At 48.1% G+C, this 21,868-nt stretch overlaps 1 protein-coding gene across 2 annotated transcripts in view; it reads right to left on the bottom strand.

Moving 5' to 3' along the window:
* Positions 1-21,868, bottom strand: part of Rrbp1 (ribosome binding protein 1) — a 65,415-nt gene that overhangs the window by 14,528 nt on the left and 29,019 nt on the right. For both annotated transcript variants that reach the window (XM_057780629.1, XM_057780628.1), the window contains exons 3-8: positions 10,382-10,530; positions 9,351-9,473; positions 5,832-5,984; positions 4,987-5,105; positions 3,496-3,649; positions 919-1,057 (exon numbers count right to left, since the gene is read on the bottom strand). In XM_057780629.1, the coding sequence (XP_057636612.1) occupies positions 919-1,057; positions 3,496-3,649; positions 4,987-5,105; positions 5,832-5,984; positions 9,351-9,473; positions 10,382-10,530 (837 nt within the window). The remainder of the gene's footprint in view (positions 1-918; positions 1,058-3,495; positions 3,650-4,986; positions 5,106-5,831; positions 5,985-9,350; positions 9,474-10,381; positions 10,531-21,868) is intronic.

Below are 21,868 nucleotides of genomic sequence, written 5' to 3'. Positions count from 1 at the left end.
AACAAGGCAAGAGAAACTGAGTCCCAGCTTCCCAGGGATGGGATCACCTCTCTCCCCATCTGCAGCATGAGGGCTCTGCACCCACCATCTCAAAGTCTGCCTCTACCAGGCCACTCTCTTTCTTGTCTGGACAATGGCAGCTGTTCCTGTCACCCCTTCTCCCACTGCCCATCTGAGCCTGCACCACGACTCTGAGGAGTGCCAGTGGAGCTGAGTCATGGCCCTACCCCACATCTTCCCATGTAGTCAGCTTTTCTCATCCCAGTACATAGTAGGGGCAAGTCCACTCCTTTCTCTGGGCTTTGTGCTGCCTGGGCTCTCCTTCTTCTGACCTAGTTTTAAGATCCCACCTTCTACCTCAGAGGGCACACAGTGGCCAAAGGCACACCTGGCCTTCTAGAGAAGAGGCCAGGAAGCTGGCCCAAGGCTGCTCACCCCCACCCATTGTAAAAAGAGTTTTGTTTCAATGCCAGGATTGTCGACTACAGGATATCAATGGCTGCTTTGCCCCCAGTAGCAGAGCAGTGTGGTTGTAACAAAAATCATCTATCTCAGAAAGTCAAGCATTTACGTCTGTCCCACCACAAACTTTCTGTCCAGAGGCATTGTTGTGACTAGTCCTTGTGGCTAGCACTGCTGCCAGCCTAGCACCCATGTCAGGGGTTCAGGAGGAATGGTGGGTAAGTGACTGATCACCACATTCTCATCCACCAGCACCACCTAGGCCTCATCCAGTCCTTGCAGGCCCTGCCCCCGCTCTACTGTCCTCACCTCATGTTTAACACTTCCAGGTTCTACTCTGTAGCCAGTGGTGGACAGTTTGGGTCCACTATGCTATGGTTCCCACAATGAGACAAGGTTACTGGGAAGACTCATCTGGGAGAGTCATCCAGAAAGAGCCATAGACACTGCACTCACCTGCTACCCGCTGCTGCTGTTCCTGGGCCTTCTCAGCATCTGCCCGGAGGCTGGCGTGGCTAGTCTGTGCCCTGCACAGCTCCTGGGTGACCTCCTCAAGGCGCTTCTGCAGAGCTTCTTCACTCTCTTTATGGGATGCCTGAGGAGGAACAGACAGGAAGAGGGCTGTGAGAAGCAGAAGAGGCCTAGCTCCTGTAAGCTAAGGGGCTGCAGAGAACACAGCTCTTTACATGGTTATCCTAGTCACTGTGGTCTCTGGATGGTGGGCAAAGAACAAGTTCAGGGCCAGTGACACGGTTCAGCTGGTAAAGGTGCTTGCCGCCAGCATGATCATCTGAATTTAGTCCTTGGGACCCACACAATAGGAGAGAATACTCTTACGATGTAATTTCAACAAGGAAGAAAGTCCATTTCTGGATAATTCTGAATCTGTATAAATATTCCCCCAGCTAGCACCCCTTCAATGTGAGGACAGCTGCTAGAGTTCTTGTTTGGGGGGAGATAGCTTCCCCATTGGTGTCAATTCTCTTCCTTGAAGTAGCTGCACACAAGCAAGGCACACAGTTAAGACATATAGCACTGCTAGCCTTTTTACTTCAAAGTTCAGTCACACAAAACCATCGGTGTTCAACCATGCTTGATCCATCAAACGGCCATTTCTCCTATTTTCAGTCTGCATCTCAAGGACTTCCATGTCAACACAGACAGGTCCACCTCATCCTTGTGCAGAGCAACACAACTGTTGCCCACTCAGTGGCAAAAAGGCCTTTATCATCTCTGGTGATGTCAATCAATCCTCCTCAGGGCATCTGTCAATCATTCCTAAACACTGGCCTCCTGGCGAGTGGGGTACTTTACAGGCCAAATTCTGCAAAGGACCAGATCTCTTCAGAACCCAAGTTTGTCTGGATCACGGACGAGTGAGAGGGGACAGTCAACAAGTAACTCTAGTCAGCTAAAGTGGTATTCCAAGACATGCCTCAAACATTTTAAGGGGCTGACAGATTGAAAACACCAATTTCCTTCTCTTCCAGGGCAATGTCTGCACAGGGGTGCTAAGTCAACCATTTTAATGGCATGGAGACAAAGCTGAATCCAGTAATGGAGCAGCTCTACTAAGCAGCTCTACTAAGGATGTGCCCCTTGGCTGTAGAAAAGTGTGCACTATACAAGGGAAAGTTGGGGTAGCTTTAGGGTGGGTAATATTTTCTCTACATTCAAATGTGTCAAAAGGTTGGCTCAGCTCCAAATAAAAGGCACAAAAGTAAAGAATGGTCCAATGTCTCCCAGTGGGCAGGCATGCTTCTCCTCTGCCCATCCATCATAGCATACATAATATCCTCACCGCTCTGTCAGTACTGAGAAGAACAGGACAGAGACATCACCTGTGCAAGAATACCACCAGCCCACCTGTGTCTCTCTTTTCATTAAGTAGGAGAACCAACCTGTCTCATTTTTCTTCTCACTGAAAAATGAGAGACTGCTCATTTTTCTTCTCGTGGTCAATATTAACTAAAGTACTGATTTCAATAAACAATCACAGGAATCCATTCATCTACAGAAATTAAAAACTTCAAAACTTTAACAGAAAGCATATACATACACCTTAGGAGACAACAAGCCTTTTAGTCCGGAAGAAGGTCATCAACATAGCCAGGCTAGTTATATGCTATGCCAACAGGCCATGGACTTCCATAAACAAACACTGCGGGGACTTAAGTTCAGTCTATCCTGGGACAAGGAGTCGGGACAGGTTCCATTTACTGCCTGGAAGATGGCTCTAGGGTTAGAGTTAGGGCCACCTCCTGATGCTATGCTTTGGGAACTAAGCCAGTAGGGCCTTGCCCGCCCTGGTCCCCAAAGAGTTAGAAAGGCAGGATGAAAAAGCCCTTTCTTTCTAAAAAGCAAGCTGCAGTCTCGCACGGCTAATCTTCAGTTGCACTGCAGACAGGCACTACTGTCATGTCCAGGAGCAGAGAGGAAGCTAGGCTCAGCTTAGGCCAATCCGTCTTCACACAAGCTAGTAGGAGCATCAGAAGTCGTAAGTCCCGGGGCTGACTGAAGCCCGTGGGTGTTACCTAGCATGCTACAAGGACAACCTCCCTCCCTCTGAAAGAGACTGGGAAACATCTTCCAAGCCACAGCATCTCCAGCCAGAAGCTCACTGTCACTCCGGAGCTGCAGTAGCCAGACTCGGACCCAGAGTCTGACTCTGCCATGCCCCTTGCCATGCAAACTTTGGGTAGTTGTTTCACTTCTCTGGGCCACAAGCATCCTTGTGAGTGAATGGCAGATGTCAACAGTTCCTACCTTGTAAAATAGGGCATAACATTTAGGGTATAACATTGGTACTTATTGGTACCAAGCACTCTGATGCTTAGCACACAGCATTTCCTGTATGCTACTGCTCTAACAAGGCAAAGTTCAAGAGTTCGAGCCCCAAACACTGACTAAACTTCCAGCTATTCACCCTGCCTGGAAAGGGACGGCTATGCTCACACAGCACACCCACAGGACTATACAGTCAGGTTCAGTGTGCAGTGAACAGACATTGAGCTGGCTACCACGGCTACTCACCTGCAGTTGTAGGACCTGCTTCTCAAAGGTGGCTGCTTTGGCTTCCAGAGCTTTCCGTTGTTGCTCCTCCTGCCGGGAGGCCTCTGACTTCTCCACTAGCTCCTTGCTGACCTTGCTAAGCTCCTGTCTGAGCTTTGCCAGTTCTGTGTTCTGCCTGTAAGACAGTTCCCAGCCCCAGTTGAGGAAGGGGATAGAGACTGGCAACTGATCCCTCTCTCAGGCATATCTGCCCTTTTCTAGTTTAGTGCCCAACTCTTAGGTTCATTATCTAAGAGTAAACCATGTGGCTTTTGGTGTGGATTTTATTGAAAATGGGTTGCCAATATAGTATGTGGAGCAAAAGGCCTCTCTCAGACACCACTGGAAGCAGACAGAACAAAGACAATACAGGTGCAAGGAGCATCCCCTCACTCCCCACATGTGTGTCTCACTTCACTGCAGAAGAGAGGATGGCCAGCTTAGGGAGTGCCTCTTGAAGGCATTGATGGTCCTCGTCCTGGCTCCTTGTTCCACCAGATGACCAGAGAGGCCGTTCAAGGCTAGAGATCAAGACACTTAGAAAAAGTGCTTCAGTGTGGCACTTTAAAGTGGGTGTCAGGCCACAAGAATATTCTGGAATTTCAGGAAACTTACTGAAGGAAAGTTTGAGACTAATCAAATGTCTACCTCTGTCACTAGCTAGAAAAAGCATAAGACAAAGGGACAAAAAGAAGTGAAAACCCAGCTGTGAGCAGCTGTGCTTCACTGACAGATGGGGTCCCTCCACTCTGACAAACTATACCAGAGACCAAACCACAGAACCTTTAACTCAAGCACTGTACAGTGCAGAGATCCAAATGACCTGGTAAGGGTGGTGTGGTGCCTTCTCGGGACTGCTTAGGACTTGTGGATGGAAACAGGGCTGGTAAAACCCACTTGGCTGCTGTGGACTCCCAACCAGGCAGGGTTTCTGGACTGAGGGGAGGCAGCAGCCACTACTTGGTGACAATTCCTCAAGCTTCAGAACTTTCTTCAGAAAGAAAGTGACAGAGATTCCACATGACAGAGAACGCCAGAGTTTCTCAGTCCTCAATATCCTCACAGTGGAGGACTGAGACCACAGCAGGTTCTTGAAACACCTATACTCTCAACCAGAATAAATCTGGCTTTGATACTCTGTGACAACCCCCTCCATATACCATGTATGCCAGCAAGGATGAGCAGCAGGTTGGCACACATCAGATCTTTCTGAAGCATCAATGACATGAGGGGCTCTGGGCCAGCTGTTAAAAGACGCAACTGCTCAGAACCCGCATAGATGCTGGATGTGGCCAAGTAGGAACTCACAGGAAGTCCTGTGTATGGCTGCCACACCAGCCCCACACCAGCCCCACACCCAGAAAGACGCTTGACTGCATCTGCTATAGCCCACAAGAGACCCACTAAGTCCACCCAGGTTCTCAGTCCTAGGAAACATGTTACCATGGTCTCTACATGGGACACTCAGCTTACTTGCTTTCCACCTGGCTGGTGGCCTGGTTCAACGCATCCCTCAAGATGGAGTTCTCCTGCTGTAGGCGGGCCAGCTGGGTGTTGGGGCCATTTTCCAGCTGCTCCTGAAGAGTCCGTATCTGAAAAGTTACCAACAAGATCATCAGGGCTGGTCAGCCACACACAGCATTGGCAAGGTCACATAGCTCAGAGTGGAAGGTCTGGAGACTACATCTGCTCCAAGACAAGTCAGGAGTGTGCATAAAGCAAGAGGTACAAGCACTGTGCCACTCCAGTGTCAGGGTCTCAGGGACAAGTGTAGACCTCCTTCACCATCACCCATCTCTCTAGCCAACGCCTCAGACAGATGCACAGGTACCTGAGGTCACACAGGTATACTATTCTGAGAGAAAAAAAGCACAGGGCCACAGAGCACAACTACCTCAAGGAGGACTCATCTCTTGCCTCCTGAGTCCACATGGCATCCCTGAGACATGTGGCAGGGAAGCAGTCATGCCCACAATGAGCCAAGCATAGGTTTTAGAAGATAAATGTCAGTCAAGACAGGGAGTCACCAGTGCTGGTCTCCCGATCCAGGTAAAGGTATGTTCAGGTTTCCTACTTTACAGGATCCTCCCAACCACCTAGAGAAAGTGTAATGAGCATCACTGCAGCCTCACCTGATGCAAGGCTCTTTTGAAACGGTGCTCTTTAAAATATATTTTAAACCTTCCTGGTTAATAACATCAGACGTACAGAAATGCCCAGTCAGATTCAGATCCCACCAGACTTCCTCAGTCTCTGCTCAAGCCTCACCCTCTGTGTCCCCATGACTCACCCAAGCCTACTCCTTCCCCTGTGCCCACCTTGCCCTGCAGCTGCTGCACCTCCTTCACATGGTCCTGGTAGCTGGCCTGCATTCGTGCCTGCACAGCTGCGATCTCCTGCTCCCGAGCTACCAGCTGCTTCTTCACCTTGGCCTCCCCAGCTGCAGCTTTGGCCTTCTCCGAAGCCATCTCCTAAGAAGAAACGGCAGGTAGGGGTGAGGGAACTTGACCAGGCAGGCAGAAACAGGGCCAGATTACTTTTGTGAAAAGCACTGAAAGGATAATGTTCTAAGTGGAGTTTGTTCTATGTAGCCTAGAAGACAAATATTGTTACCAGCACCCACTGGTGCTCTGTTAGCACATTCTTCTGGGATCTGTTCCCATTCCCAGATTAGTGGGGTACTGCATAGACTGGCAGGGCCCAGAAGGTGTCCACAGACTGGCCTCCATATAGAGCCTGGAATCATACCACCTCCCATCCTGACTTTCTCAGTAGTGTCTGGCTGGTGTCTGCAGGCCTCAGACTCCTTTGCTGAGCAGAGCCCTATCTTACAAGGCCACACACTTTGGCACTGGAGTAGACACACAATGGTCTTGTCCAGAGTGTGGTGCCTGGAAAGACAACAGCTGGAACGGTTTCCAGAAGGTTTTGCCTTCCTCGGCCTGGAGTCTTCAAAGCTACACCTGGGCCCTGAACACTTAAAAGGGAGCGCTGCCAAATCACAGAGCTCCCAGGAGTGCTCAAGCCCATAAGCTCCTTTAGACACTGGTCACGGGCCCAACTCTGACAGGCCCTTCCAGGTGAGAGTGGCACAAACTCTGCAGATGACTGGCATTCTCAGTGCATCCAGGAAAGGCCTTTTGGCATGACTCCAAGAATGATATCACCAAGCAAGACCCTTTCTCAAACATTTTCTCATATACTTTCTCAATGGTTTGGGACTAGGAGATATAACACCGGCATGACATACACACGCTGGCTCTGTTGGGATATGATGGTCCACAATTGCAAGGTCACAAGGATGATAAAAGCAGACAAAATAATAAACATTCAACTATTTACAAAGGGAAGATACAAATACCAACAAAAGCTCCTCCCTCAGCTGCAAGCCAGCCCGGGCCTCAGTGGCCACTTGCTTACAAACAGTCTGTTAGGCTGGGCCAAGCAAGGTCAGAGTATTTGCTCTACAAGGCTCACAGTCTACCAGCAACCAGATACAGGTCTGTGGCAATTATAATGATCACCTCCATGAGACTTTCATAAGATTCCTCAGTGCTGGTTACACAACTAAGTCATTTAGGATATTGAGAAAATGTCCAACCCACCAGGGAAGTACAGGAGAACCTCAGTAGACGCAGGAAAGAGTAGAGCGTCCTGGGAGCAGGCAGCATCCAAAGAGGGGAAGGTAAGATGCAGAGGCCTAGCACTCAGGGTGCAGATTTGGAGATGGAGACTGGGAGCTAGTGACAAAGCATGAAAGAGGTTTAAGTAGAGATCAGCGCTGGATCTCCTGAGCTTATAGGAAACTGGACGTGGGTAGGGATAGAGGATCATAGCTGGACACTGCTGGACACTGGCATTAAATCTGGATCAGAGCCAAGGCCCACACTCTGGAAGATGAGGTGGGTAACAAAAATCAAGGCTTCTGGACCTACAGTCCATACCAGGAACAGATTCTACTGCCACAACCAAAGGAGGGTAGGACATGAACATGTTTGGTAATTAGGTGCCATGTGGAAACCATGCCACACAGCCACCTTTGAGGGAGAGCATGGACACTGAGAGGCCAACACAGAGGTAATATCTAAGAAGCCTTACTTCCTTCAAACTTGCCACCCTGTCCTTGGTAAATATGACTTCAGAATGGGAAAGAGCCCACTCTATCAGAGGTTACAACCTCCTCATCTATCATGTCTTAAGCCCTTTCTAAATTAAAGGGTACAGACACAACTGACTAGTCAAGGAACATACAGCCTGCTACAAGGGCAGGCACTCCTGCAGCCTCTCATCTGTACTTCAATTTGGGAGTCAGCAAATTTCCATCAGGACTCCTCTGTCTATTTAGAAAGAAGGTATTTTGTTTTTGTGTGTTTGTTGTTGTTGCTTGTTTTTTGATCACTGACAGAAGCTGGGGCCATCTGAAAAGACTGTTGTTATGCTGGCCCTGGGCAGGTAGTAAGCAAGCCAGTAAGCAGCTGTCCTCCACGGCTTCCACTTCAGTTCCTGTTCCTGTCTTGAGTTTCTGCCCTGACTTCCCTCAGTGATGGAATGTGAACCGAGAGTTAACATGAACAAATCCTTTCCTCTCAAGTTGGCTGTGCTGTTTATTACAGCAACAGAAACTCTAACTAGGGCAGAAGGTATTAGAACAGCTCCCCAGAACTGCGGACTCTAGTCATCTGATCTAAGAAGTTAGAGGACTCTGCCAAGTTCCATGGTATAAACTCTCACCCTTCCTGCAGCCTAGGCCTAAATCCTAACATGAAATGTGCATAGAGTTAGGAGGAGATGGTGCATCCAATTGTCGTAAGCTGAAGGCCTGCATTTCCAGGAACCCCAGATAGCTCAAGTAGGCCATGTGGTGACATCTTAAGAGGCAGGACAGAAGGTCACTGAACCCTAAGAAGAGGTCTCTGGTGGATGACCAACTTGTCTATCAACCAAATTTTCTGTCTGGCTCAGAGGTGCAGTCACTGAATTTAAGAACAAACTCAATTTGCCTCATTTCTAGTTTGTCTCAAGTAAAACAGATGGGAAGTACCTAAGGGAAGGGCTATGCCTCGATGGGGTCAGATATTTAATGGCCCAGGCCATTCCCCTGAGTCTGCTGCCTGGGACAGGGAAGGCAAGACGCAGGGAGATGGCAAGAGAAAACCCACAGCACCTGGCACAAGAGACAACTCCCTAACTGAGAGGATACCAGGCCCATGGGCATTCCCCTAGTCCTGCCCTCTATGTCCTCTGGGGATTCTGGGACACCAGGATCCACCTCAGAAGCAGAGGCAAGGGAGAGAAGCTCCAGTGAGCTCAGCAGTGAGTGACTGTCCAAGCCTGCGGACCTGGTATATCCTGAACAATGCCCCAAACCTGCCCCCTTAGCATCCCTGGCTCACTGCTACCTGTCATTCAGAGTAAAAACCTTCTGAGCAGCCACAGGCAGCCAAGAGCTACCTTGTACAACACTCCACTAACATCAGAAACAGAGAGGAAGATCAACCTCTGCCCCAGTTCTCAGGAAAACCAAACTGGATTAAGTGTGCACCTCCTCCTTCCTCAATGCACTAACTCAGAAGATGACTTGTCATCCTGGGAACCACCACAATCTGAGGTTCTGGTCTCCGCTGAGCTGCATGTATTCTCAGACCTCAGAGGAGGGACCCCAATACACACCATCAGCTCTTTAGACAGCACAGAATCTTCAGTCAAAATATTCTTGGCTTGCTAAGACAGACAAGCCCCTATCCTGATGCCCAAAGGGCAACTGTGGCCATGGGGCAGGGGGATTCTCAGAGAACAGAAAGAGAAGGGGCTGCCTCACTTCTGAGCTTAGACAGTACCTTGTTGAGTTCCCTTAGTTTGCTCTTGGCGACAGCCGCATCCTCTTGCTCCGTGGCTAGCAGCTTTTCTTTCTCTTCTAGCTGGCGTTTCAGAATTGCTACAGGGTCACCCTTCTGCGTGGCCTGAAAATATTGACAAAGCCATGTTAAAGGGGAACAGAAAGAGACATAGTTCCCCCGACTCTGGCAGTGAAACAAGAGCACAGTGGGTAGGTAGCTAAGTACCATCTGACCCTAGACACAGCCATGAGGAACAGACGGTCCAGCCTTCAGAAACTCCTAGACCTTGTGCACATGGATGCTTGCTGTAGTTTTCATAACCATAGGATTTCCGGTCTTAAAGCCAGTATATGCAGCCTGGAGGCCACTGGCTGCAGTATGGGAGCTAGAACAGGAAGTCTGTATTCTAAGGACATGGTCTGAGATAAGCAGGGACTGTAGTTACCTTGACTTCAACACTCATACCCAGGAAACACCCCCAGTGCTTACTTGCTGAGGAGCTCCTGCATCAGCGAGAACATACAGAGCCTGTCATCCTCCAGTGAGAGCCAAGAAATGACTTAGCCCCAACACCTCCAGCCACTGAACTGACCAGCAGAGTTACTACCCAACTAGTTAGAGACAAACCCATGCATACCTCACTCCCTAGAACAGAGGCACTAGAGTAGGAATCAGTCTTTGAGTTTGCCATGGTAGCACAAGGGACATGTCACAGGACTCTGCCACACACTATGTCTGGATTTTTTTCCTTATACTCTGGCCCAAACCAGCTGGGCCAGATCCCTGCTCTGCCTTCCGGGCAGACAAGCAGTAGTAGATCACTGAGAGCTGATGCCACATCCTGAGCACAGGCAGCAATGGCAGGATTCTCTAGGATGTGGAAGCCCTTCCAACCCTTCCAGGGACATTCTTTTTGCAGTTTGACAAGCAAGGTATGCCTTGGTAGACAGCTCCTGGGCAGGGGCAGGACTGAGCAAGATGCTGATCTCAGGGGGAAAGGCATGAGTCAAGCCAGCCCTGCAGTGACCTACCTTATGCCAGGTGTCCTGAGTAACTCCAGTCTTCTCAGAGAGGATCTCAATAAGCCGTTGGGCCTCACCCTCATTGAACACCATGCTTCCAACTGTGGAGACCAGCGTCGTATAGGGCAAGAAGAGAGGGCTGTCGCAGTCTTGGGTTCCTGAAGAGGAAAGAAGGAGCAGGGGCTTACATTCCACCCCAAAACAAGGGATGTACAACAATATCCCTCAAAAGGTAGCCCTGGTCGGAGCCAAAGGGAACTGTTCCACAGCTTTAGAACAGCAGGCTGGTACAGTGGGCTTCTTTCTAAATGATGGGTCCACATCATTGCATAGAGTCCCAGCAAGACTAGGAGAAACATCCTCCTTATTTTATATTGGTAGTAAGAATCATATTCAGGATTCGGTGCGTGCTAGGCAGATGCTTTGTCACCGGGCTACAACTTCCTTCTTTAAATTATCAAGACTGAAGCTGTGTGCGGATGCGGGGATGAGGTAGCTTTGTTGACAGAGCTGCTAGCACACACAAAGCCCTGGTTCGATCCTTGGCACTGCACAAACTGGGAGCTCCAGAAAGGAGGAAGGGAGATCAAGGTCACACTGCACTCCACAGTGAATGAGGCCAGCCTGAGTTACATTAGACCATGTCTTAAACAAACAACAAAAAGGATGTGCAAAACTACGCACAATACATTTTCCTCTGAGGATTTTTTCCCTTTCTTCTTTTTCTAGTAAACATTTGGTTCATCTCACCTTCCATGGCTCAGTGAAATTCCCTTTTCTACCTCAGCATCTCCATGGGCACTGACTGCCCGTGACTAACAAGGGTGATCACTACCACACATGCAAAACCTTGGAAAAGGCTGGCGGGTACCAGGAGTCTGCTCCCCAAACTCAGGAACAAGCACTCTATCTCTAGTCTCCCTGAATGGAGCTTAACTAGTGACTGGCTTCAGGAGAGGAATGGCTGAGACAGGTCTCCCAGAACAAGCTTGTTCACCCCCATCACAACTATCACTGCCAAAACCCAACAAAATCCTCCTAAACATCCCCATCCCCAGTCCCCTTGTTGATACTCATGCTGCCTACAGGCAAGAAATGAGTGAACAGAGATAGCTCACCTAAAATGACTAGGGAATTCCTTCTGCTGATATCTAAATTTGCCCCACAGTTGAAACAGAAGGCCAAATGCACTACAACAGACAGACAAGAGAGGCCTGCCACGGCAAATTCAGCTAAGCCTACCTTCCAAGGACAAGGAAAGGGAGGGTTCCTCCAGCAACCTTGAATCCTCTGACTTGTCACAATATTCCTACTTCTAGTCACAATATTTTCATCACAAGTGAAAGCACTTAGCACGATACCGTAATAAAGGGAAGGTGGGATGTGGGCGAGCTGGTTGCTATGAGCACCTTATTTTATAACTTCTTACCTTGGGAAAGCTCAGTAGATTTAAAAATAACCACATGAGCACTAAAGGCCTAAGAGTTTGTATTGCCAAGAAAGTGGAAGAGTGTGTGTGTGGGCACCTCCTTAATTTCACTGAAATATGTATGCGCACACAACTAATGGTGGACTTACATACTAGACGTAATCCTGAATGCTACAGAGCCAAAATAAAACAAAACACCCCATGAGCTCACTCTCAGGAGAAACCCCCACTGACACCGTTTTTGTTGTATGTTTTCCCATGCAGCTCCAACCTTGGGTGGATATTCATTGCCCAAGGTTTAAAAACCACAGGCGAGGAGGCATGATGTCCTCTTAAGACTCTGTGGAGTGGAAGGCTGTAGAGACATTCCTTTCCCGATTCAGAACAGTCTAGACACAGTGCTCCCTGAGAACTCGTACGTGACTCCTGCAGCCTGCGATGTGCTTCAAGCAGAAAGTTTACATGGGGTTTCAAAACTCAATGTAGACAAGAACATAAACCAGTAACCTGACATACTGGATGTCAATTGGTAAGTTGGATGAAGTATGTTGTTAATACTCATTCCAACTGTTTCTTCTTGGCCTATTCTAAAATGGCTAGCCAGGACTGTTAAGCTACAGATGTGGTTCACACCATATTCCTCTTGGACTGGCTGTTCTATGCCCTTCCAACCCCGTGATCTTAGAAGGTCCTATCCTCTAGAAGTCCCTGAGTGGTTGAAATCTCAATTCTCCACTAGGAGACACTCTTCTAGTGGGCATGTTGGTATATGCCTATAATTCCAGCACTTAGGAAGTAGAGAACAAGAGTATTTAAGGCTAGCTTGGGATATATGAGACCCTGTCTCAAAGAAGGAGGGGTGGGGATCCAAATAAAGACACTGCCCTTCAGACCCTATCCATTGAGCCTCACCCTTTACCACGGGAGTGAAACATTTGTCTATCACTGCTGGAGGAGACCTTGCTACTGAACATCAACACAGGTACAGGCATCAGCTATGAGAGGCTTCAAGATGCTTCCAGCACTGTCCAAAAGCTCCCTCCTACGTTCAGAGGGTTTCTGAGGCTATTCTTTCAAAGAGGCACTCTAGACTTCCTACATCCTCCTTCAGGGTCTAGCCTCATAAGTAGTCTTCACCCCTCAACAAGGAAACTTCTCTATGCCACAGAGACCATTACAGAAAACCTTGACCAATCAAAATGCAGAGCTATAGAGCCCAGTCCCAACAGACACATCTACAAAGCACCTAAGGCTCAGGGAACATGGTGGAAGAAGGGGCAGAAAAAGTGTAAAAGCCAGAAGAATTTGCAGCAAGGTTTTGTCTACTAGTAATGTCAGAAGCTACTAGAATATCTAAAGTAGATAGCTACACCACATGACTGCCCAAATGTGAGCTGAACTAGGACTACATCAGTAGCCTTGCCAAGCCAGATGTGGGGAGAAGCCCGCAAGACGTCAACCCTACACAAAGAATGTATAGACAATTGAGGAATGCTGGGAGTAGACGGTGTGGCCTTTCCCAGGGAAAAAGGACACCAATTGGTTGTCTAGTACCAAATGGTCATCATCCCTGAAAACATACACAAACAAGTAATATTATACAGACTGAGTAGGTTACATTTAGAAATATATTTGCATCTACAAATACATATATGCATGAAATTACAAATAATAAAAAAAGGCCATGAATTTGAAGGAGGAGTATATGGGAGAGTTTGGAGGAAAGGGAAAAATGTTGTATATATACATATATTTTATAAAATCGCAAAGATTTAAAAAGAAAAAAGAAAAAGAAAGCATTTAAAATACAATAAAAACCAAAATAAAATCATCTTGAAGACATTTTTCTGTCAAGTTTTTTTAAAAAGTAGCATTCTAATGAATCCTTATTAAGCTTCCTCTAGGGTAAATATGAATTTTTGTTAAATGTTTCAATTAAAAGTAAACAGTTGTAACAATTCAAACAACCCAAAGTAATGTAAAGTAGAATTGTGCCTTCTCTGCCTACCCCCTTCTCCACCACAGAAACTTCCACGGCCTTCCCCACATACATACCCTCCTTTACATTACTTTTAGAGAGTAAGAACTTCACAAAATATTTTTCATTGAAATTTGAGGTCTATTTAAAAGGGGGGGAAAAGGCAGTATCTCCACTGTCTCTGAATCAGAGGGAGTAAAACTGACAGAAAACCTGGGTCCCTGGATGAGGCACCTCCACAAAGCTTGCCCACAGGAGCCCCGCAACCCACTCACAGCACCCCACTCGCGCCTCTAGCAAATGTTTGAGGATTCTCCTAATCCTTGGTATTGCGAAATCTTAAGGTATTAGAATAAACTTGCCAAAGACTCCATATCTAATCTGTTAACCACAGTCTTTAAAAAGAGCAAGGGTTAGGGAATTCCAGAGGAGGTCAGCTCCCTGCACTGCTGCACTGGCAGCTTGGGTCTGGTTGGCTTTGGTAAGTATGCTCTGGAATGAGGCAGACAGATGGCAAAGAGCAGCTACGAGAGGGAAACAACCAGATCCTGTCTTTGGGGGACACAGCAACACTCACCGTGGGCCAGGCCCTTCAGGAATGCAGAGCTATACAGACCCAGGACAGGCCTGTCCTGCATGGAGGGGCCTGAGGTACAGGGCTTCACTTTCACACAGGAGACAGTATAGAACCCCTACAGCTTGCAGACTAACAGATTAGGCTGGCAACACTGACAGCTAACTCCATAAAAAATAAAAATAAAAAATAAATGGATAAAGGCACCAAGGAGGTTAAACAAATATATGTGGGTCAGGGGCCAGCCTATAGGTCACCTCTGGCCTTGGAGATGTGTGTGTGTGTGTGTGTGTGTGTGTGTGTGTGTGTGTATGTCTGTATGTATGTGTATGTATGTATATACATATACATACACATACATACATACAGTATCTATGGTTTCCAATGGCCTAGGCTAAAATGTCAACTTCCGACTCAGCTCCTCTGACAACTTTATGTCCTTGGACAACTGGCTTAATTACCTCCCGTCTTTATTTCCCTGTCTGTAAAGTCAGTAATAACTGTTCCTCCTTCACAGTCTGGCTGCAAAAATTAACTTACAGTGTGGAATGAGGCATGGGGGAAAAGCATTGAAAACTAACCCCCAGGGCCAACTTTGGATGCCCAACCATTCAGACCCCTCCTTGGACAGCGAAACACCTGCCCCTTCCAAGCTCAATAGTGAAGAAGTCAGGCGAGGGTGAGGCTCTGAGGATGGCCTCTCTGAGGTCAAGGGTGACATAGAGACTCAAAAAGGGCAGACTGTTCTTACTCATGCTGCTAAGCCGCAAGGCTTGAGGGAAGATTATGTCTCCACTGCCAAGAAGCCTGAAGAGCGTCAGTCAGTGTGCCTAACACCTCAGACTTCAAAACTATGATGTGGTTTGCTACAGAAATACTTTATCACCTAGAAAATGAAACTTGTAAAGAGGCACTTAGGAGTCTCTTCTCTGTCAACTGTGGGGTCCTTTAGGAAAATTTGTTCTTTGCCTACATAACCACCAGCTCCCCAATGAACAGCTCAGCATTAGGAGGAAGATGTTAACATAAGGGGACTTCGGGGACTCAGCAGCCCACTGTTCCAGCAGCAGCTAGCCCGTGTCCAGCTACAGGACAAGCCTGTCCTGCCCATGCTCCACTTTCTCAACCAGCAGGGAGGGGATCAGCCCACTCCAGGACTTGCCCTCTGAGTACCTGTGGACAGCTAGACATTAAAGGGAGCTGAGTATTACTGTAGGTTCCCAAAATCTCTGCCCGGGATAAGCAGACCCAGCTTACTTCCAAACACAGTGGATGTACTCACCATCCCTTACTACTGCCAAATACTAAGCTTGAAGGGGTAAGAAGAGAGGAAGACCACTGCTTCGCCACATAGCAGGCACAGGGAGGTCATCCAACAGACCAACACGCTGGGGTCTAGAGAGGCAGCCTGGCAGCAATGCAAGCAAAAGCTACACGGCAGACGCCTGCAGAAAGGGGAACAGCCCAGAAAGGCACAAGTCTACAGGATCCAGGACTTTGGATTCCCAGAGGAGTAGAGGGAGATAAGCCTGGAACAGGGCAAGATTTCATGGGTCCCAGAGATCTGGATTTTATCCCACAGACAAAACGCAGTGACTAAAAGGGAGCATTGTTTGGGATGCCAAAAGGGACAAGGCTGAGGGCAGGCAACTCAGGTAAGAGCCCAAGTTAGAGAGCTCACTCAAGTCCAAGAGTATTCAGGAGCCTAAGTGTGAGAAGCCCAAGTGATAATTCAGGGACCCCTCACAGTGGGGCCCGACGGGGACATGGCTAGGGACTAATGAGAATCCGATGGCAAGGACATTCATTTTCTTAGGGACTGTCCAAACCCATCCTGAAGGCCTTCCCCTCAAATGCAAAGACCAGACCTGAACCCTCACAGGGCATGACATGGATGGTGCAGGTCTGCGGCATGGCAGCATCCCCACAGGAAGGAAGCTACGTCCCAACCGGAAGCAGAGTCCAAGCCCAGTCTACCCCAACCACCCCAGGCAAAGTGGGCTGTGCTACAGAGCAGTCAAGCCCTGACCAGTTCTACGACGTCATCTACACTAACCACCAAAGGTTCAGAGACCAAAGGCAAACTCCATCCTGCTCATCTCAGGGAGGCATCCCTTCTCCTATCAGGAGGCCAGTTATCCTCAGGGCCTAGCCAAGCTGGCAGGTAACACTTTTTCTAATAACAAGGAGAACATACCAACATCACTGCAGCCTCCCCTCAACTGTGTACCTATACATTGTGGCCAGGAGTCTATGGGGAAGGCCAAGGTCCTCAAAGAAATAAAATACAACTTGACTGGTCCCACCACCGCTTAGTGCTCTTCCAGCCACAGCCAAGACAGGCCGCGGGCAGCATGTTAAGTGGAGACTCCACTCCCAGACCAAGCAGCTCAGCCCTGGTCATCCCTTCCCAGAGCACACAGGCCAAAGATGAACAGCTACACTTGACCCCTAGATGGCCACAAACACTCACATCTGGAGTTTCCAATGCCCTGGCTCCAAGCACAGAAGCTGTGGAGAGCAGCTTATTAAAGGCTTCCCTTTGGCTGGAGGAGAATAATCTACTAAGCTGGAAGACGTGTGCATTAAATGGCTTCCTACAGACTGAATGATTATTTTCCTCTTTGCGTGTCAGAGTCTTTCTCTTCAGACTTCCACACCAACAGTTTTATACCTGGAGAACAAATCCAGCATCACAATAGTTTTAAAGACAACCATGGGAAGGCCTTGCGCAAGCCCCAGCTTGGGTTTGCGGGCAGAAAGGCTGAAGACCATAGAGTCTCAGCGGCAGGCACGATTCCTTGGTGCCTACAGAGGAAGACCACAGCTTTATCGGGAAGGCAAGCACAGAGGCCTGGACAGTACCTGAAGTCTCAGCACTGCCATATCCAACAGTCACCACATGGAGATGTCCAGAAGAATGCCATCTAGATGCTTCTCACTCAACTTGCTTCCCTGGGGCATCGCTTTACATTCTTTTTGGAGAGAGAGGAAGAGAAGAACAGAGGAATAGAGAAGAGGGGAGAGGGGAAGAAAATGAGGGCCTGGACTTTGAAGAACTCACAGAGAAAGTGAATGGCTCCGCTGGGCAGTAGTGGTGCACACCTTTAAACCCAGCACTTGGGAGGCTGAGGCAGGTGGTCTCAATGAGTTTGAGATCAGCCTGGTCTACAAAGTGAGTTCCAGGACAGCCAGGACTGTTACACAGAGAAATCCTGTCTCAAAAAAACAAAAACAAAAAAAACAAAAAAAGAAAGGAAGAAAATGAATGGCTCAAATGCCCCAAGGGTTTTGTTTGGAGACTCAAACCCTGACAAAGAAATAAAGGTCACCAAGGCTTGTTCTGAGTGCACACCTGGTGTGTCTCCAGCCTGTAAACAGGGTGAGGGGTTAACTGTATGGTGGGAAGGAGCGCCAGGAGCGTTACCATGGAGACCCTGTACTGCCATCTGCTGGCCACATGACTTCTACCAAGTCTGAGCAGTGGCCATGTAAACAGATAGAGCTGGGCAGTGAGGGGTATAAACGCAGGGAAAGCACCAGCAAGCACCTCTACAAACCCTGGCTACACAGGATGATTGCCATACTGTGTAACAGCACCAGGACACGGCAGGACAAGGACAAGGCAGGACGGGCACTTGAAGCATGTGTGAACAGGTAGATTGGTAGAGGAAAGGAAGGGCACAATCATGGCCCATTAGTTTCAAGAAAGCTCCAACCCGCTCTGTGGACACCCTGAATAGGTCAGATAGCCCTTCTTCACCTCTTCTGTCTCATGCCCATTAAGCTACACTTTTCTTACATCGTGTTCCTGCCTGATCTGCAGGTGGAGAGGAGACCCCGCAGGGCTGTGCGTACAAAAAGCTCAGACACCGCCACCAGCACCCACAGGACACTGCTAGCTTCAGGGTACAGAAGCACCTTTGACATTCATCTTACCTCGGCTTACGAGCACTTACCAGGCAACAGGTACCAGGGGCTGGGTGGGCACTGGCATCTTGTGGGAGGCCTGAGAACTGGCTGCCGCCTCCCTCCACCCTAACTCTCCCGAAGGACTAACAGGCCTCCCTTTCCATCATCCAGAGACGCTCCAGGAACACACAGACAGGAGTTCCATAGTGGAGTTTTTGTTTCTTTTCCAGTTTTTAAAAATATATACAAAAAGAAAAACTAGAAAAAAGTAAGAGGGTGAATGAAAGATACAAAAAATTACCCACAATCTTATCTCCCAGTGGTGTCCTTTCTCGTGTAGCCATGAGAGACTCATAAAAGCCTATTTCTGTTTTCTACATTATGGAGGCTGGCGAGATTCTCCTAGTCACAACATCAGGATCACCTAGCCCCAGAATGATACCAACCTGCCAGCTGGGGAAGGAGATGAGGGAGAGGGGAGAAGGGAGGGGTCCTTCAAAAAGCCAATCCATGGATTATGACAAAAGTGCCAGAGCCCCTTGGTGCACCCCCTGTCCCACTGAGCAAAGAGGCCATGTGCCCTGTGGTAGACTCCTCACTTGGACCCAGGTCTCAGCCCCTCCTACCAGCAACAGGAAACAGGCTCACTCCGGTTAACAGCTGCCCATTCTGGAACTCACACTATCTACAGGGTCACATAACATATAGTGTATTTCCCACATCCCGGACCCATATGGGATCCAGGCAAACTCACTTCCAGTGCAGAGCTCCTGACAGCACACCACCACGAGGCCATTCCAAGTAATCAGTGCGGCCCTCGGCTCAGGGTGGGAGGCAGGCGGGCATAATTAAGAAGGCACAGACTAAATCCAAGGATAAAAACAGATTTTAAAAACCACTACCACTACCACCACACACATGTTTACCATGCATCCTAAAGTATGCTGGACACAGGTGCTGGACTACCCACCGGGCTAGCAGTGTTATCCAAACAGTGGCACTTTAGCTCATAGAGTTTTTACTTCTCTAGGATTCTACCACTTCCCAGTCCCTAAACATTCAGAAAAGAATCCCTGCTTTTATTTCATATACCAGTGTTGTCTCCTCTTTCCATGCAAAGGCTTCTAACACCCTTTTGTAACACAAACCCTTCTCAGTCCTACAGAAGAACCACACGGGGTTAATCTGACACAACCAAGCAGGCCTCTGTAAAACACCAACCATTTTTGGAGAGCAAGAGAGCACTCTTCCTAAATGAAAACCGTACCCACCTTCTGACTTGCAATTACAGACCTAGGAATTTACTTTAAGAGATACTCACAGCAATATATGTACATCACTGCAGCATCAATTTCAGCATCCAAAAAAGTCTGCACACTATTTAAGTGTCATTTAAATAAATCACGATACATTCACGTTACGGAATGTTAGACAGCTGAATGCAGCAACTTTGCAAGCCTGATGTGGGAAGATGTCACCAATACACTGTTAAGCAAACAGTAATTTCTAACTGGTTATATACCATAGCTTGCATGTGACAGCAGTGTCTCCAGGGTCCCCAGAAGTGAACAGTGACAGGGACAGAATGGGACAACTTTAAATTTTCACCCTATCCATACTTCTCTATTTAAATTGCTTGCTAGAAACATGCTTTTTTATGTAATGATACATTTTCAAAAGCAATTGGGATCGGGTGTTCATTGTCAAACACTGCCACAGACAAGTGGTTAATACCTATGGCATGGTCCTGATCAGTCCCTTAAAGTCACATCAAAGAACAAATTCTGAAAGAGCTCCAGCTGGTCTGCAGAAACGTGCCCAGGCTTGCTTCCACGCCTGGCTTGTCACCTCTACGGTACCTGTACCAACCACGAACAGAGTGAGACTGGCCATGCAACCCCAGCCCAGTGAGAATGCGCTGTGATGGCATTCTCAGTGCCTCTCTATGTGAGGAACAATAGATGAACTGTTAGAACCAAGTAGGGGAGTAACTGCGCATGATGCCAATACTTGGCTGCAAAGCCATGTCTTCTTCATGTGGATTCCTACCTGCAAGGTGACCCGTGGCCATAAATGGCTGCTACTTACAGCAGGGGTGTGCAACAAAACTTTCTGATGGTGACATTTTATCTCTGAGCTGTTCTAAAAGGTAGCCACTGGCGACATGTGACTACTTACAGATCATTAAAGACAGAAAGTCTGATCAAAGAACTGAGTCTTATCTTGGGCTAATTTAAATGAAGGGTGACCAGTAGCTCTTAGTGGACAGCACACCTCTCAACCCTCAGGATCTGCAGTCAGCTGTTTGAATCTCATGGTACAACGGTCCTCTTCATCCTCCTCATCCCCTGCCCAAGTCTAGGTCTCCTGCATTTGTGGAAAGACTTCCCTTCCCAGCCTGTTCTAGACCATTGATGGGACCCACCCCTCAAGCATTTCCTGGATCCTCATAGCATCATCTCAGGCCACTTCATCTGCCCAGCCCTTCCCTGTCAGATACCTAGCACCCACCTGCAGTTCTGCCATAACTCTTGTATTGGGCACATGCAGTCCCCAGAGTGAAAGCAGTTCTGGACAGACAAACACTTAGTTGTGGCTAGGTTGCAAGGTGGCTAAAAGTAGGTCAACGGGGGTCAACCACAGACCAACCAAAGAATTAGAACACAGGTCTAGCTGTGTGAAAACATTCAGGTCTGCTTCTCATTCATGCCTGCTCACCTGACAACACTGTACCAGCTGCAATGTTCAATATTAAATCAGGCGAATTCTAGTACACTTCATGTACCAGACTAAAGACGACTCCATGACCCTCTGGTAAGTATCCATACCGTTAGATTTCATGCCCCAACTTGCAGTTACTACAGTTTATGCTTCAGTTCAGTGATGAAAATCATGTGCAAAGTTCAAGAAACTGCCAGACAAGGTGAATCTGAGTTCCCACTGCAGTTACCTTCTGAAGCAAGATGGCCAGTGATCCCAAGCACTTCACTGATACCTGGCTTTGTACTGTTCTTTTGTTGTTTGTACTGGCATTTCACACATGAGACCCAAAATCAGAATCCTCCACTGTTGGAAGTGAGGGCTCTACTTTGCCCCCCCCCCCCATTTCCCTGTAGTTTTCTCTGTCCAGCAGCTGTGACAGTGTTGCCAGGTGAGCAGACAAGAAAGAGAAGCAAGTCTGAACGTATTCATAAAGATTATATACATCCATTCACATGCTGTACTTGCAAACACCAGCACAACGAGGAAAATGGCTTGTATCTTACTGAGCCCACCCTGGGGCCTCTGCCTCATGCTGACCCCCCACCCACAGAGGCAGTGAGACACTGCAGGTTCTATGTAGCTATTTGTCTTACTCTCCCCATCACTGCTTAGCCATGGCTCGGGTTGCGTCACCCTCCCGTGCTACCATCAATCAGGAGAATCTTGGCCACAGGAATAAGAAATAAATATCTTTAGAGCCCGTGAACCAGAAAGAATGGGAAATATATTTTGCTGGAGAATAAGCAGACTGTGACAGAATCCATTAGGCAAAGCCAAATGGGTGGTCTAGCCAAGGGCAGCCAGACCCCAAGGAACCAGAGAGAGTATATATAAATGCAA

Source organism: Chionomys nivalis, chromosome 9 (assembly GCF_950005125.1).
Source record: "Chionomys nivalis chromosome 9, mChiNiv1.1, whole genome shotgun sequence".
NCBI lineage: Eukaryota > Metazoa > Chordata > Mammalia > Rodentia > Cricetidae > Chionomys > Chionomys nivalis.
The sequence above is the reverse complement of the archived record's forward strand: the minus strand, read 5'-3'. Positions and strand labels throughout refer to the sequence as shown.